Here is a 24,565-nt window from a genome sequence, read left to right as displayed (position 1 = left end):
AGTCCTTGTCTCTTTGTGGTCGTTACCCACATTCTTGTTCTCTTTTGTGTCCTCTTCAGAGAGCTCAGCATGGTGTTACCCAGAGGGGCACTAAAGACTTCTCAGGCCCATCCCTGTCCAGTAAGAGCATCCAGAAATGCAAATTCGGGTGGCCTCTCCTGAGGGGAAAGGGTGGTGGGGACTCAGTTATGTTTTGTGTTGTTTTTATGCCTTTTTACGAGTCTTATTTCCTGTTAAATTAAAAATCTCCCTGTGGCAGTGTCCTTGGCTCCACCCCAAACAGTTCAGGAAGGTGAACGAAGCCTCCCGGGGAGAAGGGGCTTCAGCTTCACAAAAGGGGGCAGGCCAGCGGGAGGCACAGTTTGCCCCCTCATTCCCTGCTTCTCATTTTCCTCCTGCGAAAATGTCAGGCAGGCAGCGCCTTTGGATGGGGAGCAGGTGTCAGTATTGTCTTTAATTATCCCACCAGCGCTGCCTCCGACACTCCCTACACTGCCCCACCCTGCTGACTCCGCACATCATTCTGCTGACGACAAAGGCTCACTTCAGGGAAAGCCAGTTTTTGCTCCTTGAGCTGCTTTCCTGAAGCCAGAGGACGCCTCACTAGGAACTGCCCCTCCGCACAGAGCAGCTGGACACAAGGCTGACTGGTGGCATAGAGCTGGGGCAGAAGGGTCTGGATTCCTTTACCACTGTCCCCTTTCCAACCCCACAGAAGAGGCGAGGCTACCTGGCCTTCCGGTCAGAGGCCAGACCCAAGGCACCCGGAGCAAAGTGCACAGCACAGGTGATACTAACATGAGAGGTGCAAAGGGCTTGGGTGCAAGGCCCCTGGGGCAAGGTCACATCACGAGGTTGCGAGCATCACAATGGAGGGCCTAAAACCTCCAGCCCTGCCACTAGCTGTGCGACTTCCCCCAGACCACTGCCTTTCTGGGTTTCTGTGAACTTCACCTGTAAGATGGACACCGCGGTAGTTACTTCTCTCACAAGGCTGTTCATAAGATCAAAGAAAACGTGTGTTAAAGATGATCCTAAGGCATTGTGAACACGGCTCTGGGTTGCCAGACCACTCTATAGACAGCTGCATCCCGTGTCTTATCCCACGGCAGACTGCCCCAGTCCTGTCATTTCATTCCCCAAACACGTGCGAGCTCCTGCTAGGTGCAGACACTGGCAGCCAGCTAAAACTGCCCCAAGCTGAGCTTCTTCATTAATTCAACAACTATTTGCGCGGCAGTTATGTGCCTGGCCCTGGTCAGGCACTGGGCATTGAAAGACAAATCAGACCCATTACCTGCCCTGTGAGCGCACTGGCCAGTGGGGAGCCAGGTGCAGTGAAGGAATTCAGCAGTAAGACTGAGAATATGGGAGCTCAGGGAAGCTTCTGAGAGTGTCACCAAGCCGGGCAGGATGCAGCCAGGAGCAGACTTGGGGGGAGTTCTCAACCAGGAGGAAGTAGGTGCCAAGGCCTGGGTCCTTCTCTCCCTGAAGGGCTGCAGGGCTCTCAGGAGGGCGACGGGCCACCGCCCCCAAACAGATAAGACAGACAGAGACAGACAGACAGACACACACACACACACACACACACACACACGGCAGCACCTCAGAGCCAGAGCCCCAAACAGATAAGACACACACACGCACGCGCGTGCGCGCACACACACTCACGGCAGCACCTCAGAGCCAGAGAGAAAACCAAGTCCACAGGTAAAAATTAGACTTTTATTTGAGTCACCAGGAGAAAGATTCACTTGTGGTCTAAGTCAAATGTTCAGAGAGATTTGATCCCAAGCACAAGCCCACGAGGGAGGGGACCAAAACAGACCAAGAAAAGACAACCACCCCATATAAAAGGACGAATGGATGGCTTCACACACACGGATGAAATGTTTGGACAGAGGCAAATTTCACATGGTCATTTCTGTTTCTTTTTAAATACAGGTTTGTGGGGTGGTATTTTTTGTTTCCAGCTATTAAAAAAAAAGGCCCAAAAGTGCATATGTGAGGGGGAAAAGGCAGAAATTAAGCAATAAAGTAGTTTTCCCTGGAGGGACATGAGGAAGAAAACAGGAAGCAGTGTTGAGAATTTGCTTTTCTCACCATTGGGCTTCTTGTATTTTATTACTGGTCCACTAAAGTTATATTCACATTCTAGTTTTGATGCATCTTCTTTCCTGGGATTAGATTGGCTAAAAGACCTCTGCGAACCGTAAGAAAAGACCAGGGACTCAGCCCAGCCCTCAGGTTCTGTGCTCTTCTAGGGATGGAAGGTTCTGGAAAGGAACAAGGACTCCCAGCAGCCCCTGGGTCCCTCAGCACCAGTGTGACAGTCCCTTCTCTCCCTGGGGGTGTGTAAGCAAAGGTCCCCTATTTTAAGGATGGAGGAGTAGAGGGGCTGGTGGCAAGGTCCCTGTGGCTGGCTTGCTTTGTTTCGGATGGAAAATTAAGCTGAGTGAAAACAGGCTGCTTCTTGCTCCTCCAGGCCCTCTTCCTGGCCTCTCACTACCCTCCCAACTGCAGGTCCTCCAACAGGATGTGTCTCTGAACTTTGGTCCCAGAATCAATGTTGTGCTTTGAGATCAAGAGGAAACGGAATGACCAGCGCCTCCCACAAGGCTCCCCAAATTGTTCCCTCTCTGCTCCCTCATCCCCAAATAGCCCAGTATAAGACACTCCACCCGCCCTCACTTCAGCTGGGGCTGAGGAAAAGGGGCTGGTCAGGCCGGGCTCCTCCTCCGGTCATTTCCTCAACCCTCTGATTTGGGGTAAATATTCCCAAGTCAACTCACAGTGAGGACCTGACTGCTGAATGCGCCTACGGGCCCCTCCTCCCCTGCAGGGTACAAGGATGCGAAGATGTCCACTGGGGGCCTGGGTGGACTCAGGGTGACGACGGGAGGGGGAGACCCAGAGGGGTGACAAGAAAGCCCAGAGATGAATGAAGCCAGGCAAGGGTTGTCACAGCCACCACCGAGCAGGAGAAGGGACTTGGAGATAGCACCATCTTTCCCTTCCTCATCCCGGGGTCTGTGGTTCCAGTTTTGTAGCCCTGGGACCCTCTCCCTCTGCGCCAAGGGGGCTTTAAGTAAGCGAGGGGGAGGCCTGGGGAGAGAGGCCCCCAGTGATGCACCACAGTGTGGGTGGCACAGGGGCCTCTGGCCCCTTACTCTGCAGCCCAAGACAGAGATGGGGGAGGAGAAAGTGCCTGGAGGCACGAAGCTGTCCCCCCACCCCGTACTCCAGCAAGTACATCACCAGCCCCCCAACTCCTCAATCATCCCCTTGCTTCTGCCCAGCACACTGGGGGCGGGGGCGGGCGGCTTCCTCTATTTAGGGATGGAAGGAAAGGAGGAATTTTCACTCCAAAGGAACAAGGAACTTCTCTCCCCTAGGGCCCTCCCCTTTCACTGTGGGTTTTGAGGAAGCTATCAGGGGAAGGCAGTTCTGTGCACCCTCACATAAGCCCAGACTCCTGCAGGCCTGTGCCCTGGCCCCTGCTCTCACACTCAGGCTCACACTCATGCTCACACTAGCCTGTCGCAAACACACACGCTCCCACCCCACACACTAAGTCCTGGAGATACAGAGGGTCCTGTGGCTTTGCACAGTTCCAGTCCACTTGGCACCAGGCCGGGGAGGGGAGGCTATAGATGGCCCGAGACATCTTCCCACAAGCAGTAGGGAGGAGTGGCCCACCTAACTCAGATCTCAGGGGCTGGGCTGAAGGCCAAGAGGCCTAAGGCTTCCTTGCCCACCTTTCAGAACCAGCTTCCAGCCAAGGAGGCCAGCCAGGATCCCTGGAGATCAGGGCTGGGGGAAGGGCAAAGGACTGCGGGAGAGAAGACCCTGTTCGCCTCCTCCCTGCAGGGGTCCCTAGAGTAAGAAAGGTGAGAACTCAACCCAAGCCGTGCTCCCGGGGAGCCCCTCGCCCATGCTGCCGTGCGCCTGCAGGCAGGCAGAATCACAGTGTGAGAAGAAACATGCGAGGGAGGATGCAGGAGTCCCAGGCGGGAGCCTCACTCTCCTGTGTTGTCCTTGAGAGCAGGAGGCTGTGAGAGACTCCCTGGAGGGCCCGCGGCCCACCCGAGAAGCAGAGGTGAAGCCCGTCTCACTGGTCCCTACGCCGTGGCAGCCCCCCACCCGTCCCCAGCTCCAGCCCAAGGGCAAGGACAGTGGGGTCTCACTCCCGGGAATGTATGAAGCCCTGCCCTGGGGGCCCTGGGAGTCTGGGGCTCACCCCAGCCCTGGAATGTTTGGCTGTGTGAGGAGGTGGGCAGGAGGGTCTGAGGGGGCGGAAAAGAGAGAAGGCAGAGGCCTGGGGGCCAGCGGGTCTCCCATTCCAGACCAGCCTCACCGGCCTCACCCCCCCAGAGAAGTCCACACCTGTTCCATCCAGAGAGAAAACCGAGAAGCTGGTCAAAGGAAAAACCTGCCCGAGGAAGGAGCCCGCGAAAGTGGCAGAACAAGGCTTCGGTTGGCAAAAGAAGCTGGAGGAGGGTAGGAATAAACAAGCTGTCGCAGATTTAAAAAAAACAGACACTGAAGGGTGGACAGGTCACGCCCAGGACGGATGCGATGCTGGATGCGATGCCATGGAATGCACTGAAGACAGATGGGGGCGCGCGGTGCCCGGCGGGCTCAGATGGCTTCCACGTAGTTGGCCGGCAGCATCCCCGTGTCGCCGGTGCGCTCGACGGTCCCGTACATCCAGCCATCGTCGATCTGCTGCACGTTGACGATGGTGTCCCCATCCTGGAAGGAGACCTCGTCCTCGTCGGCGGCACTGTAGTCGTACACAGCACGGTACCGCTTCTGCAGGGGTGGGGACACAGTCAGCCCAGGGCCTGGCTCCCCAGGGGCCTGCGCCTTTCTCTCTGACTCTCTGGGACCCCAGAGCAGGGCCTGGGTGGCAGCGAACTAGGACCCAGGAGACAAGAAAGGGCTGAGCTCTGCCACGAATTTTCTCACTTCTGTGTGTCACTTTCTGAGAGTGATCACGCTTTTTACAATGTTTCTGGCTTCTACTAAGGACCAGGCACAAGACAGGGACTGAGGTTACAACAGCTCTGCCCCACCTCTCGGAACAAGAATGCTTAGGTCCAACAGACAAGATGCCGGGCCATGTTTAAAAATATGACATGCCCTGTATGCTAGGGGCCGGCCCGGTTGGTGTAGTGGTGCCCTTGCCTGTTGGCTCAGGTCCACAGGTTCGGATCCCAGGCATGGATGTATACCACTCGTCAGCCTATGCTGTGGCAGTGACCCACATATAAAGTAGAGGAAGACTGCCACAGATGTTAGCTCAGGGACCATCTTCCTCAAGCAAAAAAGAGGAAGATTGGCAACAGATGTAGGCTCACGTCTAACATTCCTCAGCAAAGAAAAAAAAAAAGGACAGGCCCTATATGTTATTATCTATATTATTATAAGCATCTGTCTTTTTTTTGAAGCTATGATGAGTCTGGCTTCACTCCTAAGTTCAGGACAAAGACCTATTCTTGGGAGAAAAATGAAAAACCTCCAGGTGACACAAGAGGTGTCTATCAGGTTCACCTTCCAACCTCGGCCAAAGTCTTGTGCTTAAGCCCCAGCTCTAGGAAATGTCCCATAAAAGCACATGAAATCCAACAGTGGTCTTGGAGGCAGGCAAGATTCTAACGTCCTCTGACCCTCACTGCCCTTGACATCAACTTGTCTCTAGGGGTCAGCTCAGCCTTTGTGGGGCCAGGCCCTGGGACCTGTGTGGGGCCCGGCAGTGGAGCCCAAGTACCAACTGGTCCAGGGCTGAACGAGCCCCTCAGGACACTCCTGGATCCGCCCCCCGCTCCACCCCACTGCTAGAACCTCTGCTCCGACCTTCTGTTCCGGCCTCTGGTCGGCCCCCTCCGACGGGTCACCCACGGTGATCTCAGGGGCAACTTTCCAAACTGCAAACCTGACTGTGTTACTCCCCCGGTTTAAGTCCTTCAGAGGCCCCCATCCTCTTTAGCACTAAATTCAAACTTTTATCTTCAAACAGCAGAGACGAGCTCCAGCAGCCCCGAAGGCTGTGGGAGAAGAGGTCACGCTCCTCATGAAGTGAGTGCGGTCTCTCTCACCACGCATGCTGCCTCTGCCCCGGCCCGAGTCCGCCATCTGTGCCTGCAGCCTGCACAGCCCCCTCACTCCCCTCCCTGCCTCTGCCCTCCACCTCCCACTGCTCTTCTCAACCAGCTGCAGAGCAATCCTTTAAAAACCTGTCAAACCCATCACGCTGCATAGCTTCCCAGTCACAAAGGCCTTCCTGTGGCTTCTGTGTCCTTGCCTGACCTGACCTCATCTCCTACCCTTCCCCTCTCTAGTCCCCTCGGCCTTCCTGCTGGTCCTTGAATTTTCCTACCATATGCCTGCCTCAGGGCCTTTGCAATGGCTGTTCTTGCACCACTCACTCCTTCACTTTATTAAGGACTTTGCTGCTCTCTCTCCCCTCACCCTGCTGTCTCTTTCTTCACAGCACGTGCCATGACCTGGCCTTACATTATATACCTACTTACTTATTGCCTTCTTATTTGTCTCCCTGACCGGAAGGAAGCTCCAAGAGGGCAGGAAGGTGGTCTTTCATTCAGAGCCGAATGCCTGCTGTCTGGGACAGGTTTAGTGAGTATCTCAAGGACTGGCTGCTCTATCTGGAACCTCATCCTTCGGACGACCTCCCGGGCCAGCCTAGCACCCCAGACAGCACTGACACTCCCTCACCTGTGTGTCCAGAGCACGAGGCTCCAGCGGGCCGTTTGTCTCAGGCGATTTTATTTCTCTGAGGATTGTCTGTCCTGCTCCTACACGAGCTACTGTGAATTCCCAGGCGCCCGGCACAGAGCAGCTGAGCTTGGACGGGAGCTCAGGACGGGCGCCCAGCGCACCCACTAGTGGGGTGAGTAGCACGACTTATGGACAGGCCACTTCAACTCTAAGGACGGGTAGGCCTGAGCTGGCCCGCTCCCACTCCGCTCATTCATTTATTCAGCAATGCTGACGAGGGCTGCTCTGTGCCTAGCTCGGAGCAGGTGACCCCCAAGGGACGCTGCCCTGCCCGCACAGAGCTTCAAGCCCGGGGGGACACAGACCGAAGTTAACAAACAACAACTGTTTTAAGTTGGAAAAAGTGCTCTGAAGGAAACCGGGGCTGGGGGAGTGATAGAGACGTCAGGGGACACCACGTGACACAGAGCGGTTTGGGAGGGCCCCTCAGAGGCAGGGCAAGCTTAGATCCTAAGCACACAGGCAGTCATCCCCGTGAAGAGCGGGGAGCAGGGCCCGGGTCTGAAAGGCCCCAAGCAGGAAGGGGCGTCGTATGCTCCCAGGGAGCTGGAGTCAGGAAATCTGGGCGGTTGTGGGGGTGACTTGCCCAAGGTAACTCGTCCTGTAACACAGGACCCCGATCCCAGCCTAAGGGTCTGCAGAGACTGAGATCCATGTCACCTGCAAGTGACAATCTGGGGTCAAGGGTCAGGGGAAGCCACGACCTCCAGGGGGTTTCTAAGGACAATCTATGAGCTCTGTCCAGTAGGCCCAGCCACCTCTGGCCTCCTCCGGCCTCCAAACTCCAACCTCTCCCCTCTGGCCAACGCTACTCACCCCGCCCCCGCCTGGGGTGCTGCGCTGTATGGAGACCGGGGCGGCAGGCTCCTTGTACCCGCCATAAGACTGCGCCGCCTGCTGCTGCTGGGGCTGCTGGTAAACTGCGAGAGAGGAGGAGACAGGGCTCAGACACTGTCTTGCCAAACCCGGCCCTCCTGGAGCCCACCCCTTCCTCCGTGGAGCCCGAACAACGTATTTCCACCCCCACGCCCTTGCTCAACCTTCACTTCTCAAAAGCTTACCATAAGTGCTCATTTGCTGGGGCTGCGGCTCCCCCATCCCCGGGGTGCCCAGCACAGGCCTGACCCGATGGGGCCCGAGGGTGTGTGTGTGTGTGTGTGTGTGTGTGTGTAAATGAGGCTTCCTCCACCCTGAAGCTGGCCTGGCCTCAGGTCCCCTGCCCCCACAGGCCTCACGCTCACCTGGGGCGCTGGTCGGGATGTGGTGAGGTGGCTGCTGCTGCTCCTGGGGCCGCCGGTAGCTGCCGCTGCCCTGGGAATCTCGGCGCTCGGGCTCCAGGCCCTCGCCCCCGCTGGGGCCCATGCGGCTCTTCTCAAACTCCTCGTGGTACTTGATCTACAGGGGCAGAAAGCGCTCGGTGAAGGACTCACAGCAAACCAGGCAAAGCTCCCCTCCTGTTGCCACTCAAGATCCGGATGGAAGAGAGTCCTGGAGGGCTCCAGACAGAGAGCTGGGTTCTCATCCGGGGGCTCACCAGCTGTGTGCCCTTGGGCAAGCTACTTAACCTTGCCCAGCCTCAGTTTCCACCTCTGTAAAGTGGGACACTGGTGTCTACCTCAGGTGTTGCTGGAGGAGGCAGTGAGATGACGATGTACAAAGTCCATGCAAATGAAAGCACCAGACAAAGGTGAGCAGTCATTTTTCTGCACCCGCGGCAGGGGCTGGGGGCTGCCCTGTTCTGCCCGTCAACAGCAGCAGAAGCAGCGACTCCTGTTTACCCAGCACCTCCGAGGTGCCAGGCACTGTGCCGGGAGTGCCACATCCTGGCTCATTTTACCTCATCAGCACCTATGGGGGGGGCACATTACAGTCCCCATTTCACAGACAAGACGGAAACTAAGGCGCTGACAAGCAAAGTGAGCTGCCCAAGGTCACGCAGATTCCGGAGCCCACCCTCTAATGGTTGGGCGCTTCTGTCTCTTGTGGGCATGACCTCACAGAGACCAGAGCCCGGGGCCCAGCGACGCTCTGCTGAGGACTCCAGCACCCCAGGACAAGAAATGCCGGGCCCTCCCTGTGGGTGGGTCGTTATCTTTGAGATGGGTTCCTTCTCTTGTCAGGTTCCAAAAATGGGCAAAAAGAGACCCAAGGAAGTCACACACCCCAGGCGCTCAGCAAGGACTGGTTGAGTTGAACACATCAGGACCCTGGAGACCTTCCAGCGTGGCATTTCTTAAAATCTGTTCTTCAGATTGTCTGCTTCCTATCCACCTGAGCTGCTTATGAGAATGCAGGTTCCAGGGCCTCCCACAGAATCTACAACATCAGGGCTGGGGTTCTGGAATAACCTAGCATTTTTGAAAAGCTCCCCAGGTAAGTCCAGAGCCGCCTCAGGAGCAGAGGTTGGCAAACTGAGGGCCCTGGGCTCATGAGCCAAGAATGATTTCTACATTTTTTTAATGTTTGGGGGAGGGGGGCGGAAATCAAGAGGAATTCTCTTTTGTGACCCATGAAATTTCTATGAAATTCAGATTTCAGTATCCACAAATGAAGTTTTACTGGAATGCAGCCACACCCACTTGTTTACCTATGGCTGCTCTTCCATTCCAATTGCAGAGCTGAGCAGCTGGAACAGAGGCCCTGCGGTCCACACAGCCTAAAATGCGTGCTATCTGGCCCTTTACAGAAAACGTCTGCTGACCCCCGCTTGCCAAAATACTCTGCACACTCTGATGGTAAAATATATTTTAGCACAATCTTCCCAAATTAGATCTATTTTATAAATTACATAAATGTATCACTTTATAAATATAGAATGTACACTGTAAAACTTACACAAAAAAATATGAATTAAAAAAAGGTTGAGGGGCCGGCCCCATGGCACAGCAGTTAAGTTGGCACGTTCTGCTTTGGCGGCCTGGGGTTCGCCAGTTCAGATCCCAGGTGCGGACCTATGCACAGCTTATCGAGCCATGCTGTGGCAGGCATCCCACACATAAAACAGAGGAAGATGGGCATGGATGTTACGTCAGAGCCAATCTTCCTCAGCAAAAAAGAGGAGAATTGGCAGTAGATGTTTGCTCAGAGCTAACCTTCCTCAAAAAAAAAAAAAAAATGCTGAGATGACAAAGAACCAGAGCCTGGAGTTCTAAGGTTTTTCTCTGCATTCTCTGCACTCTCAGGGGCACATAATGCCCATACCCCACCTTGAAGGCGGGGTCTACTCACTTTTCACTGGTGGGGAAGGGAGCAACCCAAGAAAGGTGCGGAGGCCATGGTTTGGGTGTTCTAGAAGTGCTGGGCTGGCAGGGGGTAGGGGAGGAGGACACTCGGAAAGCAGGACCCTGAAGGAAACTGTCCTGTCCCAGGCAGGCCCAGGCCCTGCTTCTCTCCAGGCCTCAGACCACCTGACTTGAAGCTGGCTCTCACTTCCTGTCTGCCGGGATCCTGCCTTGCAAGTCTCCCAGTGGAAACAGCGTGGGAGTAGGGGTGAGGGACAGGAGACGGCAAGGCCCGTCCTGCTTCCTGGAGCAGAAGGAAGCAGCGATCCTGTGCTCTGGAAGCCCCTGGCCCAGGTCTGACCAGCACTGTCCCAACCCAAAGCACGACCCTTCGGCCATCCACTCCCACTTCTCTGCTGCCTTCTCTCCCGCTCCCGGGCATTCGCTTTACAAGGAGGGCAAGAGTTCACACTAGGCTGGGCAGGGCTTCCACATCAGTAGCTGGGCTAAAGGTCTGCAGGCGTGGCCACTGGAACACCTGCATCACCTCTGCTGGCTGGATGATGGTTCCTCACTGCAGCCTGGGCGGGAGCACAGGCAGGGCAGCAGCAAAGTCCAGGACGGGACCAGACTGGTGGCAGAGAAGCACCTCACTTTGGGGTTTGGATCAGGACCAGCCCCCTCCTCTCCCTGTTCCTTCCCTTCAAGCCCAAGCAGGGACCCACACCCAAATGGTGAAGCAGGCTGAGCCTGTTCCTGAGGGGGAGGCAGCCAGTCCTGGCCAGACTGAAAACGCACTGGACTCCCCAACTCCCACTCAGAAGGGCACCCAGGGGTGGAGTTCTCAGACACAGGGCCAGTGTCCCGCTCTCATATTCCTAAGACAAGGACATAAAGTCGGTCTCCTTCAGTGACCCCCATCCACCAGTGAGTGTGGGAGGACAAGGAGAGGGGACATCTCTCCTGAGGCTTCCAGGCTCACAAGGCAACCGCCCTTCCAACTTTTGTCTTGAGGTGGCAAAGGTCAGCTTCCCGTGTTTACTTTCTGCTAATGAAGAGGGCTGACCCCAGGAGCCGGTGACCGGAGGAGGGACAGTGCATATGAGGAGGTGGACAGAGGCCTGCACTGGGGGCCCAGCTACCCTGAGTGACAGCCCCCTTCTCTGGGTGTGACTCTATCTGCATTAGTGATCGGGTGATCGCCTATCTGGGTCCCAGGGTGCTATCCTCTGGCAACGTCCTACAGACTCAGTCTTTCATCACGGGCTGCAGCATCCCTCCCATGCCTCGTCCCTAGGAGATAATGAGCCCTTCACTCACTCAGGTGACCTTGGCAGAGTCCCCTTCCCTCTGGGCCTCAGTTTCCTCATCTGCAAATGAGGCCATAGCACCATTTGCTCCCAGGTGGCCCTGAGGCTCCTGACCAGCTCTAGGAACCTAACCAAACTCTAGAATTGAAAGCAAGTATGGACACGCCACCACATGTGGATAAATATTTAAAACTAGGGCCAGGTGGCTGGGGTGAATGGTCCAGTGGCAGCCGAGACACAAAAGAACCCTCCCATCACCAATGCAGGTACCACCTGTTGTTATTACTAATAATCTTCATATTTGCTCAACTCTTCACATTAAGTTCATAAAGGCTCTTTGCACATTACCTCCCTTGGCCCTGATAATAATCACCCTAAAAAATAAGCTGGACAAGTACATTTCAATTCCCATTTTACAGAAGAAGGAAATGAGGCTCAGAAGTTAAATGACTTCCAGAGGCAGAGCTTCCATTGCTCAGTAAGGGCCGAGGCTGGTCACACAAGGACAGAGTCACAGCTGGACGGGCCTTTCCTGAGGGCAGATGTGGAGCAGGGTGACCACGTTCCTAGGCTGAGTTCATGTTGTTTGTTCTGAATAAATATGAACAGCATCCTTTTCACTCTCCAACAGGCACATTAAAGGGTGTTAGCACATCCGAAAGACAGAGAAAGATCTTCCAGACTCCAAGGGCCTAGCTGATCCCTGCTCCAAGCTCACCCAAGTCTGATCTTCTAAGTGCCCTGAACAGGAGTCACCATGGCCCAAAACTGTCAGCAGAGCCCCAGCTTAAGAACGGTCCTGGGTCCCCATGCAAGGATGTCACACTCTGTGCCCATGAGATCTAAGCGCACGTGGTGGGTTGAGGGCCCAGGCCTAAGGACCCTCCCCAAACATCCAGGCCCCTGCTAGCCAGGACTCCAGGTCCATGCCACAGCTAAAGAAAACACATTTTCTCTGCTAGCTGCTGTCCTGCTTTCTAAACCCCCAGCTCCCCTGATTGTGGTGGAAAACAACAGTCTGACTCTCCACACGATGCTCTCACATGATTCTACGTCACAGCTAATGGGTGAGCATCAAGCTTTCAGTGGAATAATCAACTCACTGGACAGAGTCTATTTTTCACAACAATGTGTCCCATTTGCTGAGGGCCTATTTTGTGCCCTGACAGGCATTACTCATTTCCTTTCCTCAGTCAGCCCGAGAACAGCGTACCATCATCATCCCCACTTTACAGATGGGGAAGCCAAGGCTCAGGGGGTGGGGAAGTGGTGGGTAAGGCAGAATCCAGTCCTAACATCAGATCCTTAGTCCTCAACCACCATGATGTACGGCTCCCTATTAAGAGACTAACAGGGGCGGCCCCGTGGCCGAGTGGTTAAGTTCGCGGGGTCTGCTTCAGCGGCCCGGGGTTTCGCTGGTTCGGATCCTGGGCGTGGACATGGCACCGCTCATCAGGCCATGCTGAGGCGGCGTCCCACATAAGAGAGCCAGAGGCACTCACAACTAGAATATACAACTGTGTACTGGGGGGCTTTGGGGAGAAGAAGAAGAAAAGAAAAAAAAAAAAGATTGGCAACAGATAGCTCAAGTGCCAATCTAAAAAAAAAACCCATTTGTTTTTTTAAAAAACAAGAGACTAAGAATATTTTGTTTTTAAAATAAACGTAAATCTGTCCTCAACTTCATTAGTTATCAGAGCAATGCAAGTTAAAACCACAATGAGATACCATGACACGTAGTCAAAAATGGCTGTGAGGAACAAGCCTAAGGACGTAGAGCGACAGGACCTCTCGTCTCTGCTGGCAGAGGGTAACCAGCACAGCCACTGGGAACACAGTTCAGCATTATCTGGTAAGGTTGAAGGAACACACACTCTGAGACCCAGCAACTCCACTCCACATTAACACTAGGAAATATGTATGAGGATGTCCATAGCACGTGGGAGCAATCCAAACGTCCATCTGCACCAGAATCAATAAAATGCAGTATAAGCATTAAACGGAATACTATACAGCAACAGAAAAGAATGAACTGCAGCTACATGCAAACATGGAGATGAATCTTTAAACCCAATGTTGCCCAAAAGGAAGCAAGACACAAAAGAATACATACTACATGTTCAAAATCAGGAAAAACAAAACTATAGTGTTCAGAAATGCACAGTGACATACGAAAAGAACAGCACAAGCTTTCAAAAATTAAACTTCAGGGTTGGCCAACAAGCCTGCCTTCAGGCCATTTGACTCTGGGGATGGAATTTTGTTTGGCTTCTCCATCTACTACTGATTAGGCCCAGACTCAAAGACTGAAGCTAACTTAAGGAATATATGCTAATTATTTTTGACTGAGAGAAACGCAAAGGATTTCTGCCTATAGCAAGCATATCGCCAGAGTTCATGACTTTATGGTCCCGTAGGACATTAACCAGTTCTGTATCTAACTATATCCAGCACTTTCTTTCACTGACTAGACATCACCTCTGCCTGTCGCATCCTCCCGCTGGTTTCCGATAATTAAGTTACATATATGACAGGGGCTCACTACATCAGTTAGGTTTTAACACTTTGGAAACTCTGTTTTGACCGCGGTGCAGTAATGTTCTCCTTCTTGACTTGCAGGGTGAGTGTGCAGGTGTTCACTGTATGTGTTACTGGGTGTTATGTCTCACAGAAAAAGTGAACCGACTCAAAATTATATACAGAAAATCAACATATAAGTAAACATGTTGGTAAATAAAGGCAGAGCTTCTCTACTTGAAGACAGTAGCCCCCTTAAGGCAGCCTCAGCAATTAAAGTTTCCGGCCATCACAGCCATGGGAGCTCCTGACTGGAGGCCAGGATGCCAAAGGGGTAAACTTCACCCCAGAGCGTGTGGCCTTGTCTTCTCACCCCTTTGATGCCTTTAATGAGGACACAATTACCACAGGTGTGTAACTTACAAGGATCTTGCTTCCAAACTTTCTACACATTCTCAGTACTAGACAATGGCCACACTTCACCAAACTTACTCCACGTCCCTCCTTCAGCCACAGTTAGAAAGCAGACAGGTCTGCCTTTAAAGTAACAATCATGGAAACCATTTAACAAATGCCAAGACCTGACATTTTCCTCGCAAGCATGTTTTACGGTACGGCCGAGGGTCCTCGTTTTTACAGATGAGGAAACCGAGGCTGAGCGAGGCCCACCCAATCGCTGAAGGACAGAGGCTGGGATCCCTCCAGTCACTGGCTCTATCCGCTCACCATCTCACCTCTGGGCAGGACTGAGGACAGATCACAGACACCCAGTGCGCTGAAACACCACCCAGGGAGACCAGATGCTTGTTTTTTAAATACTTAAAAAAAGAATTTTTTTTGAGGAAGATTAGCCCTGAGCTAACTGCTGTCAATCCTCCTCTTTTTGCTGAGGAAGACTGGCCCTGAGCTAACATTTGTGCCCATCTTCCTCCACTTTATACGTGGGACGCCTACCACAGCATGGCTTGTCAAGCGGTGCCATGTCCACACCCGGGATCCGAAGCAGAGAACCCCGGGCTGCCGAGAAGCAGAACATGCGCACTTAACCGCTGCGCCACCAGGCCAGCCCCAGACACTTGTTTCTAAAATGCTCTCGCTGGTAAACCCTCTAGTCTGCGGCATATTCCTCCAGGGAGGCAAACCTTCATCTCTTTGCAGGATGGTCTGACCTCTGGGAACTGCCAGGAGTCATTTGGTGCTAACCTGGGAAGTGAGTGACAAGCTACATACAGGAACACTATTTTGGACACAAAACAAAAAGAGTGGCTCTCAACACCATCTTTCCCACAACGGTTCTGGAGGTGGGACAATTTAATGGCTCTCAGTGTGGCTTAAATTTCCCTGGGGGTTCTGAGGTGCGGCCAGGCCTGGCGCCTCTCACTCAGGGCTTGGGGAAGCTTTTTCGGACTCTTAGGTGATGATTCTCAAACTTCAGTGAGCACCACAGCGACCCAGGGAATGTGTTTAAAATGCTGGTTCCTGGGCCACCCTCCCAGAGATGCTGATTCAGGTGGCCTGGGGAGGAGGCCTGCGAGCCCACAGGTTCAATAAACCTTCCCCAGCGATTCTAGTCCAGTCGTTTGGAGGCCCGCGTTCAACAGACTAACTGCGTTCACTAAACCCGAGCCTTCCAGCTTTGTGGTCACACCTCACAGGCCCGAGCTGAAGCTGCAAAAGCAGAAGCAGGTCAGGTTCAAGCCACCTCCCCCATCTCCCAGCAGAGGACAATCAGCTAATTGCAGCCCTGTGGTTAAGGAGAAGATGCTTATCTCCGGAGGTGTGGATGTCTCAGCCGCACTGAGTTCTGTTACTAGGGCTCCTCAGACAACCCCTCCAATAACCAGTGCGGGGGAGGGAAGAAGAGAGGGTGCAATAGGCTGGAAGTGGAGTATTCCGGAAGCCTTCCTGAAAGGGAGGCAGGGATGACTGGGTTTGCTTGTCTCCTCCCCCTCTAAAACCCACAGGCTGGAAGCAACGAGCGAATGTAGGGGGATTGGCATGGTAGGCGGGGAGCAAGCATCCGATAAAAGGCAAGTCTTCACAGTAAAAAGCCACAGAGGCGGAAGAGTCAAGATCCCACTTTGTGAGCCATCCCAGGTTCTCCCCATCACCCAAGGCCTCCCCTCCCTCCCAGTTTCCTGCAGACACAGACCTCTAAGGTCCTCCAAGACACAGAACGTCCTTTACCCCTTCTTTACCCCTGGGAGGTCTGGGCAACATGGGGGAAGCTCCAGGGGTGAGGCCAGGCCCAGGCTGACGAAGAAGCAACTGAGACAGGCTTTTGTTTGGTGGGGGGGAAGGATTACAGCCCTCAGGGACATGCCCTCCCAGCCCAAGGGAAGCACTCCATTTCCTCAAGCAACACATTTCAAACTTCGGGTCAACAACCTGGTTGTGAAACCGTTTAGCTGAGGCTCAACCAGCATCTTTACAAAACAAAACACAACAGAAAATATCTGAATGCACTCCAAGTAGTAGGGACTCCTTCACCAAAGTTTTGATCCTGTTTTCTCTCTAAGTGAACAAACACGCCTGTTTGGGGGGTCCTGGTGTAAAATGTATTTCACATTGTCGGTTGCAGTCAAAGTTCGACAGCCACAGACTGGGCCATGGCTGGTTCTACTGGCTTGGGCCCTGGCTCACGAAACCCCCCTGAGCCACTGCTGGAATCCACTCTAAGCAGAGCCCAGCCAACTTCTAGAAGGAGCACCCTACCAAGGAGGCTGGGTGGAGGGGTGGGGAGGGATGTGGAGCCCAGGGGGCGGATGCCAGGTGGGCTACCTGAAACCCAGGCCCTCTCCCAGCCTCCATCCCGAGTCCCTGAGCTCAGAGTGACACTGCGCAACTCACCAACCCCTTCTTGTTACCAACATGAAGACAACTGCTTGCCTAGTCCTTCGTTTGTAGGACCTCATAGCCCAGGCTGGTTGGGCACACCTTGCCGCTCTGTGCCCAGGACCCATCCTCTGGCCTGTGGCCCATATCCTGTGCTTGTGGCTCACAGCAGTGCCCTGCCCCCACATACCCGAACCCTCTAGGCAGCCTCCCCACAAGCCCAGAGCCACAAGGCTGCTGGTCTGTGGCTCTGCCAAGCAGGAAATCAAGGCCTATTCCCTGGCCACAGGTGCCATGGGGCCTGTGGATCCAGCAGCCACTCTCCACACCAAGCCCTGCCACAGCCAGTGCTGACTGTCCTGGGCCCAGGAGGGCCCAGGCCAGGGCGTGCGGGGCCAGCGGGCAAAGCTGGCTGGGGTTTTTACACAGGAAGGAAGAGCAAGCGAGGTGGGGGAGGAGGCTGGGGGAGAGCGGAAATGACTACAAGTCAGCACCCAGAGGCAGACAAGGGGGAGGCCGGCCCCTCCCCACCTCTGCCACCCAGTTTTGACCTTTCTGCTCAGACAAAACAGCCAGTCTGTACCCTAACACCCACCATAACCAGGAAAAAAAAACCTTCAGAGAGTGGGGGAGGTTGATTCGGCACATAAGACCCTCCCTGCACCCCCCACAAAAGTACAGTCCTTTCAAGGTGGAAATGCCATGTGGGCGGAGGGTGGCAAAGGGGAGTCCGGGGGTGCACAGAGAAAGGCATGTGGGAACTCCAAACCCTTCCCTTCCCTCTGCTCAAGCAGCCGCCAGCCAGGCCCGCCCAGGAGAGCAGGGCCACAGAGAACTGGGAACTGGCCTTGTTCATGTCTGCCAGACTGGTAGGGAGGCAACGGGAAGGGAGGGCAGTGGTCAGCGTGGGAAGCACGGGGAGCAGGGGCACTTACGTTGCTGATCTGGTCCTGGGTCTTCTTGATTCTCTGGAGTTCGGGCGTGTCCGCCACCACGCTGAAGCCTTTGCCCTTGTTCTTCTCAAACTCCTCCTTATAGCGCACCTGGAGGGCCGAGGAGGGGGCTGGAGTCAAGCCAGCAGGAGCAGAGGGGGCCCCGGCCTGTGGCCACCTCTGAGGCAGCAACTGGCCAGGAGAGAGACCCTGACGGAAATCCCCCCTGTAGGGACATCCACTTCCCAGCTCAAAGCAGAAGCCTTGGCCAAAAAGAGTCAGACTAATAATAATAACCCACGAGTATGTATACAGTACAATGGGAGTGGCAGGCCCCACACCAGATGCTTTACACACACTGTCCCATTTGAGTCTTACTATACACCATCATTAGCTCCATTTTACAGAAAAAGACACTGAGCCACAGAGGGACAAAGTCTCATGCTCAAGGTCACACAGCTTAGCAGCCAAGGTCCAGAGCCCCAGGATGCAAACCCTTGCCTGCCTAACTCCTGATCCCTCCCCGCCGGCCCATCCTGCCTGAAAGCTATAGGAAGAAGATTCTTTCCAGAGCTCCAAAGACCGCCCGGCCCTCACCCTAGGCAGGATGCAGCCCTACCCGCGGAGAGGCCGGGGGAGTTTCTAAGCGACCAGCTGAGTGAGAGCTGTGCCAAGGGACAAAGTTGGCGTCCAGAAAGGAGGGCGGTGAGACAGCCATTCTGAAAACTCAATCAATGAGCCTTTGACAGGCCCCAGTGGCTTCCTGGAGCCTGCCAGGCCAGCTTCTGAGGTCAACGCCACGGGAGGGGATGAAATTGGTGGGGGACAGACAGCACTTCAGAACAGGGTTCCAAGCTCAGGGGAAAGGCCCTGCCACCCTACCACTGCCCGTCTCTTCCGAGAATTCCACCGAAACTCGAGTACTCAAGTCAGACATCAGAAAGGACTTCTGAACTCTAAAGAAACTGAAATACGAGGACTGTCTTGTCCTCCCCTGGGTGTTCTGAAGAACAGAATGGAGGCTGGAAATGCCCATGAGACAGAGAAATGTTCCTTGGCTTCCAGAGCCTTCACTGTCCACCTCGGCAGCCAGCTGTTCCAAACCCCACCAGCTGCCTGGATTTCCTCCATGGGGGCTGCACTGTCCTGGAAGCAGGTCAGCCCAGGACATGAGGCCTGGGACCTTGGGAATTTCCAGGATGACAAGCCCAGGCAGCTCCCAGGCATGGAAGCATCTGGCCGCAGCGCTGAGCTGTACTCTGACCCGACCGACAGCACACACGAATGTAGCCATGGCCACACCTGTCAGTTCCTCTGTACATTGCCAGGGGTCAGGGGTCCTTGTTCATCCCCTGGAGCCTTGGCTCACCCATCCATGGGGTTCTTCTTCCTAAAAGGTTCCAGAACCTCCTTTGTTCTGATCCAGACTAAAAACAAAGGCCTGGATCTGCCAGTTCCCACCAGACCAGAAGTTAACACAGTGGGTACAGGTACCAACCCACCCAAGGGCCCAGGACAGCCCAGCATCAGCTCTTCCAGGAAGGCCTGGCCAGCAGGCGACAATTAGTGTTGGGGGGAACCCTGGGAAGGGGGCATCAGGGAAGGCAAGGCACTTAGAAGCAAAAATACGGAGCTCCAGATGCAGAAGCCCCAAATCCAAAACCTCCCACCTAGGTTTCCTCAACTGTAAAACGGTTGCCATAAGAATCAGTTAAAATATGGGGAGGAGGCTTCCTATCACCAAGCATGGGCAAAGAGCCAGAGGGAGCTGGTACTAAGCCAGGCTCAGTCTCCCCGGAGACCCTTGCTAAGTGATCTTGGGCCAATAATGTAATCTCTCAGGCCTCAGCTTCCACATCTGTAAAATGGGGATCACAGTACCACCCGTTCCAATCAATGGTGCAGACTTCAGCGGCTCTGAAGCAGCACACGGCAGGGCTCAGCATGTACCGATGCCCAAGTGTGAAAGTGCTCTGTCAACATTAAAGTGCTGAAGAACTGCCAGTCTCCACTCCTTCCTCCACTTCCTGGCCTCGAAGGGTCAGGCCCCTAATCCAGGGGAATAATCACCATGGCAACACTGCAATGACATCAGCTGGTTCCCAGGCTCAGGAGCTGCCTCTCCCTCCCTGCTGGGGAAGGATAACTCATGCCACTCCTGGCACAGGGGGCCCAGAGACGGCAGGGCAGAGCTGGGTGGAGTGGGGCCGAGAAAGGGTGGGAGCCTGGGCTCAGCACCACTTTGCTGTGTGTCCCTAGGCAAGTCAGTCTCCTTCTCTGGGTCCCCTGATCAGCAGGCTTTTCAGCTATCTCTAAAAGCCCTCCCAGCTCTGGAGTTGGTGACCATTTTTAAGCACCTGCAGGCCCTGATTATGGAGAATCTAGGTGGGGAAGACTCTCGAGAGGCCGTTTGGTGCTGGAGCAGGTGGCAGGGGTAAAGGGTGGGGAGCCAGGAGCGTGGGAAGGGCCCTGCCCAGAGTCCCTCCAACAGGGCTCCCTTGTCACCCAAGCAGGAGTGTTGGCCCTCATGTGGGATAGCTCACCAGGAAGTGACAGGGGTCTCTGAGGCGGGAAGGGACCTGCCCAAGGTCACTCAACCCAGTTGTTGGTAGGGTCTGGGTGCAACTCAGCGCTGTGGTCGGACGACTCCCTGCCTGGGAGCCGCCTGGGCCTCCCACCCTGGACGCGCCCAAGGCAGGGCCAGGACTGACACCTGAGGGTCCTCAGGCCCAAACCACCCTGGCCAACAAAACTCTCCTTTTTATACGTAGATCTATTAATTATTCTCCCTGGATCTCTCCTGTTTGTCAAGCAACCCAGCAAACAGCAGGTACAAATAAGTATTTACTGGGCAAACGATGAATGAATTGAAGAGACAAAATCCCCAAACAAACAGGCGGCAGAATTTGGAAAATAACTGCCTCGCTGACCCAAGAGAAGCGGGAAAGGTCATGGCTTTAAAAAAAATAAATTATTGAAAAAAAAATACTATACCAACAATTTCCACTTATTAGTGCCTACTATGTGCTGGGCCCACACACTAGGTAACCTGCCCCTTCTACCAAACAAGAAATCAGTCTTACAATTAGACACACGCAGATGGGGAGAAGAGCTAATGAAAATGGCCAGTTCTGGGAGCCATCATCAAAAGGTCCATTCCTCATATGGCCAATAGACACATGAAAAGATGTTCATCATCGCTAATCATCAGGGAAATGCAAATCAAAACTACACTAAGATATCACCTTACACCCGTTAGATTGGCAAAAACATCCAAAACCAAGAGCGACAAATGTTGGAGAGGTTGTGGAGAAAAACGGAACCCTCATACACTGTTGGTGGGAATGCAAACTGGTACAGCCACTATGGAAAACAGTATGGAGATTTCTCAAAAAGTTAAAAATAGAAATACCCTATGACCCAGCCAGCCCATTACTGGGTATCTATCCTAAGAACCTGAAATCAGAAATCTCAAGAGTCCGTTGCACCCCTATGTTCATCGCAGCATTATTTACAATAGCCAAGACGTGGAACCAGCCTACATGCCCAGAAACTGATGATTGGATAAAGAAGATGTGGTATATATACACAATGGAATACTACTCAGCCATAAAAAAAGACAAAATTGGCCCATTCACAGCAACGTGGATGGACCTCGAGGGTAGTATGTTAAGCGAAATAAGCCAGTCAGAGAAAGACGAACTCTATATGACTCCACTCATAGGTGGAAGTTAGTATATTAATAAGGAGATCTGATCAGTGGTTATCAGGGAAAAGGGGGGGGTGGGGGGAGGGCACAAAGGGGGAAGTGGTGTACCCACAACATGACTAACAAAAACGTACAACTGAAATCTCACAAGGTTGTAATCTATCATAACATTAATAAAAAAAAAAAAAAAGGTCCATTCCTCAGCTTCATCATGCCCAAGTTGCATTTCCTCTCCTTTCCAGAAGAACAGCAATAGCAAACATTTATTGGGTGCCAGCTCTATGTCAGGAACTGTTCTAAATGCCTCATATATACTAACATCCTCACAACCCTTGGAGAGAGGTAATCCCCACTTTACAGATGAAGCATTAAGGCTCAGGGAGGTTAAATAACTTGCCCAAGGTCACACAGCTAGTGGTGGCGGATCTAGGATTTGACCTTCAGCCAGCTCAGGCAAGAGTGACATGGGTATGCCTTGCTGGTCACAGGATCCAAGATAGGAGAACGGGAACTCTGTCCCAGGGCATGGCACGGGGCTCTGCTGCACTGTCCTGTCCCCTGTGGCATTTCCCACACTGTGCTGGGACAGCACAGGACGGTAGAGGTGTGACGATGAGGGAAAAAATGAAAAGGAACATTCTCCTTGCACTTCTGCCTGAGCAGAGGTGCTCAGACACCCCCAGCTCAGCCCCAGCCCAAAGTTGCTGCATCTACTCAGCCTGGGGCTGGGGGGTGGTGTGGGACAGCTGCGGGGGGGGGGGGGGGGTGGCGGGCAGCTGGGCCCCAGCTGTCAGTTCCCTGGCTCAGCCAGGCCTGGGCAGGACCACCCAGAGGGTCATTTCTGGTCAGCGCTGTGGTTACCTCCCCCGCAGGGGAGGTTCCAGGTGTCCCAGACACCCAAAGTACCATTTTGGGAACCAATCTAGAGATAGGAAAACAAAGTTGAAATAGCACAGGCAGCTTCCCAGAGACTGAGAGGGGCTGAGCCGCATGATGCAGGCCCAGGAGGGGACCCTGGAAAGACAGCAGCCAACGCCCTGTGGGTGGGGCAGGGCTGCAGATGGGCTCCCACTTCCCTTCCTGCCAGCACAGGCGGCTCCAGCTGGCCCTGCCCCCACAGGGGCCTCGGGAACCAGAACCTGTCACCACCCCCAGCCAGGCCCACTCAGCCCTTCCAAGCCTCAGAGCATCGGGCCCAGCCCCAGCCCTCCAGGCAGCTGGGCATGCTGTCCCCATTTTACCAAGAGGAGAGACACTGCGAGGCGGGTGGTCAGGCATAGACCGCACAGCTTGGGGAGGCAATGGGAGGCAAAACCAGGCCTGCAGGTGGGCAGGGTCCCTGCCTCTGCTGTCAGCCTACCCCAGCCCCAGCCCCAAGGAGTCCGGGGTCCCACCAACAACTGCCAACCAAAAGCCCCTTGGCGGAGACTGCCTTCTACAAGCCCCCAGACCCACTGGTGATGTGTGCACCTGCGGCCCGAGAGCCAGGGCTTGGTGCTGTGGCTGCAGAACCGTAAGAACCAAGAGCTGACGTCCGCCTCAGGGCAAGTGGCGTGGCCTCTAAACCTCAGTGTCCCCCTCTGCACAAAGGGGATAACCATGTCCTCCTTCCTCAGGAGGATGTGAGGCTTCACTGAGGTCAGGGCCTGGCCCTGAGTGAGGACCTAAGGAAGAGTGACTGCCACCGTCATGATGTCCCCAGCCTGCCTGAGAGCCAGGGGCCTGGAAACCCAGGAGGCGAGCAGGGGCCCAGGCCCCCCAAGGAGCAGGAAGTGCAGGGTGCCCAGGAAGCCTTCAGACCCCCTGCAGGAGGGGCTTCCTCCCACAGACCCCGCCCCTCAGGGATCGGGTTCCAGGGGCAAAAAGAGCAAAGGGGGAGAGAATTAGGCGGTTTGAATTCCCCCTCCTGAAAGCAGGGCTGTGGGTCTGTGTCTCCTGCCCCTGCCTGAGCGTGTGCACACAATCCCACACCTCTGGGCCTGCACCTTCCCAAAGACCGGCTGCCCCCCCCCCCCCCACTGCTTCCTCCAGGTCCCAGGTCCCAGCACTCAGGGTTCTGACCGCCCTCTCAAGCTATGGGGTGAGTACAGGTTACCCTGCGATGCTCTGGCCTGCCTGCGCTGTGAAGCCCCCTCCACCCCTGGCCCTAGTGGGCTCCCTATAGGATGGGGAGCCTGGGCCGGTCTTCCTTGTGCAGACCAGGCCCAGGCCCCAGGCTGTCTCTACCCTCTTCCTGCCCACTGGGCCACCCGGCCCTCCTCTTGGCCAAGGTCTGGTATCTACACCCGCTCCCCAGGAACGGCAGCTTTCCCGCCACAGTGTGTGTGTGTGGGGGAGGGGGGCCCACCCGGGCTGACATCTATGAGCTGCTGTGAGGGACAAACTAGCTTTCCTCACTTGCTCCCCATCACTGTGGGACACACGGGAGGCCTGAGCCTCAAACCCCACCCCGGCTGCACACGGTCAAGGTCACTGTACTTGGAAGCAAAGACCTCACTTACTGTGTGTGTCTCTTGGCCTCAGCTCCCCAGAGCAGGGTCAAGGACAAATGAGGCAAAGGAACCAAAAGCACTTGCTAAGCTACAAAAGTTCTCACCAGCTTAAGGGACTATCGTGTTTATTATGAAGGTAGAGACAGTTCTCCTTAGGGAGCTGGATGGAAAACTGGAAAGAACGCAAGTCCCAGAGTTAGACGGACGGCCATTCAGCCATCAGCATCCATTTCCTCTTCCGTGAAGTGGGGATGATCCTGCCAGCTACATAGGGCCGTTGCGAGGACGACTGAGCTGATATGCTCAGAGCATTAAGCAATTACTACGTCAGCTGTCAATACTGCTATTATCTCTGCTGCTACCTCTATGATCTTAGCAAGTCCCTTCACGTCCACAGCCTTGGTTTCCTAATCTGTACAATGGGAAAAACAGCCCCTCCCCTCACAGGGTGGCTGGAGGGTTAAATGCAAGAATGCATGCGAAGCCCCAGGCGGTGCAGGGCTGGCTCACCCTCATGTGACCTACTGGGAGCCAGGGACCCAGGGAGGTGACATCAAGATCAGGCAGTCGGAGCCCCGCTCTGGAGGCATCAGATCCCCTCTGTGGCCCAGGTGGATCCTCCACAACACTTTCCTGGCCCTGGGCGCCCTGCCCTCTTGGTTAGGCTCCCCAGGAGTCTTTGCTGAAGCCCCGCCCCACCCCACCCCCAGTCCAGGCCAGGCTTGTCCCAGAAGCCCCCCCAGAGCCC

General features: G+C 54.6%; 1 protein-coding gene across 1 annotated transcript in view; it reads right to left on the bottom strand.

Annotated features, from left to right (window-relative positions):
• Positions 1–1,705: 1,705 nt before the first annotated feature.
• LASP1 (LIM and SH3 protein 1) overlaps positions 1,706–24,565 on the bottom strand; it is a 40,268-nt gene continuing 17,408 nt past the window's right edge. Inside the window, exons 4-7 of the mRNA XM_046675074.1 lie at positions 17,620–17,727; positions 8,043–8,196; positions 7,618–7,721; positions 1,706–4,815 (exon numbers count right to left, since the gene is read on the bottom strand). Of these exons, the coding sequence (XP_046531030.1) occupies positions 4,642–4,815; positions 7,618–7,721; positions 8,043–8,196; positions 17,620–17,727 (540 nt within the window). The 3' untranslated portion in view covers positions 1,706–4,641. The remainder of the gene's footprint in view (positions 4,816–7,617; positions 7,722–8,042; positions 8,197–17,619; positions 17,728–24,565) is intronic.

The sequence above is a fragment of the Equus quagga genome, chromosome 11, assembly GCF_021613505.1.
Source record: "Equus quagga isolate Etosha38 chromosome 11, UCLA_HA_Equagga_1.0, whole genome shotgun sequence".
Classification (NCBI taxonomy): domain Eukaryota; kingdom Metazoa; phylum Chordata; class Mammalia; order Perissodactyla; family Equidae; genus Equus; species Equus quagga.
This window is presented reverse-complemented; position numbering and strand designations above follow the sequence as displayed.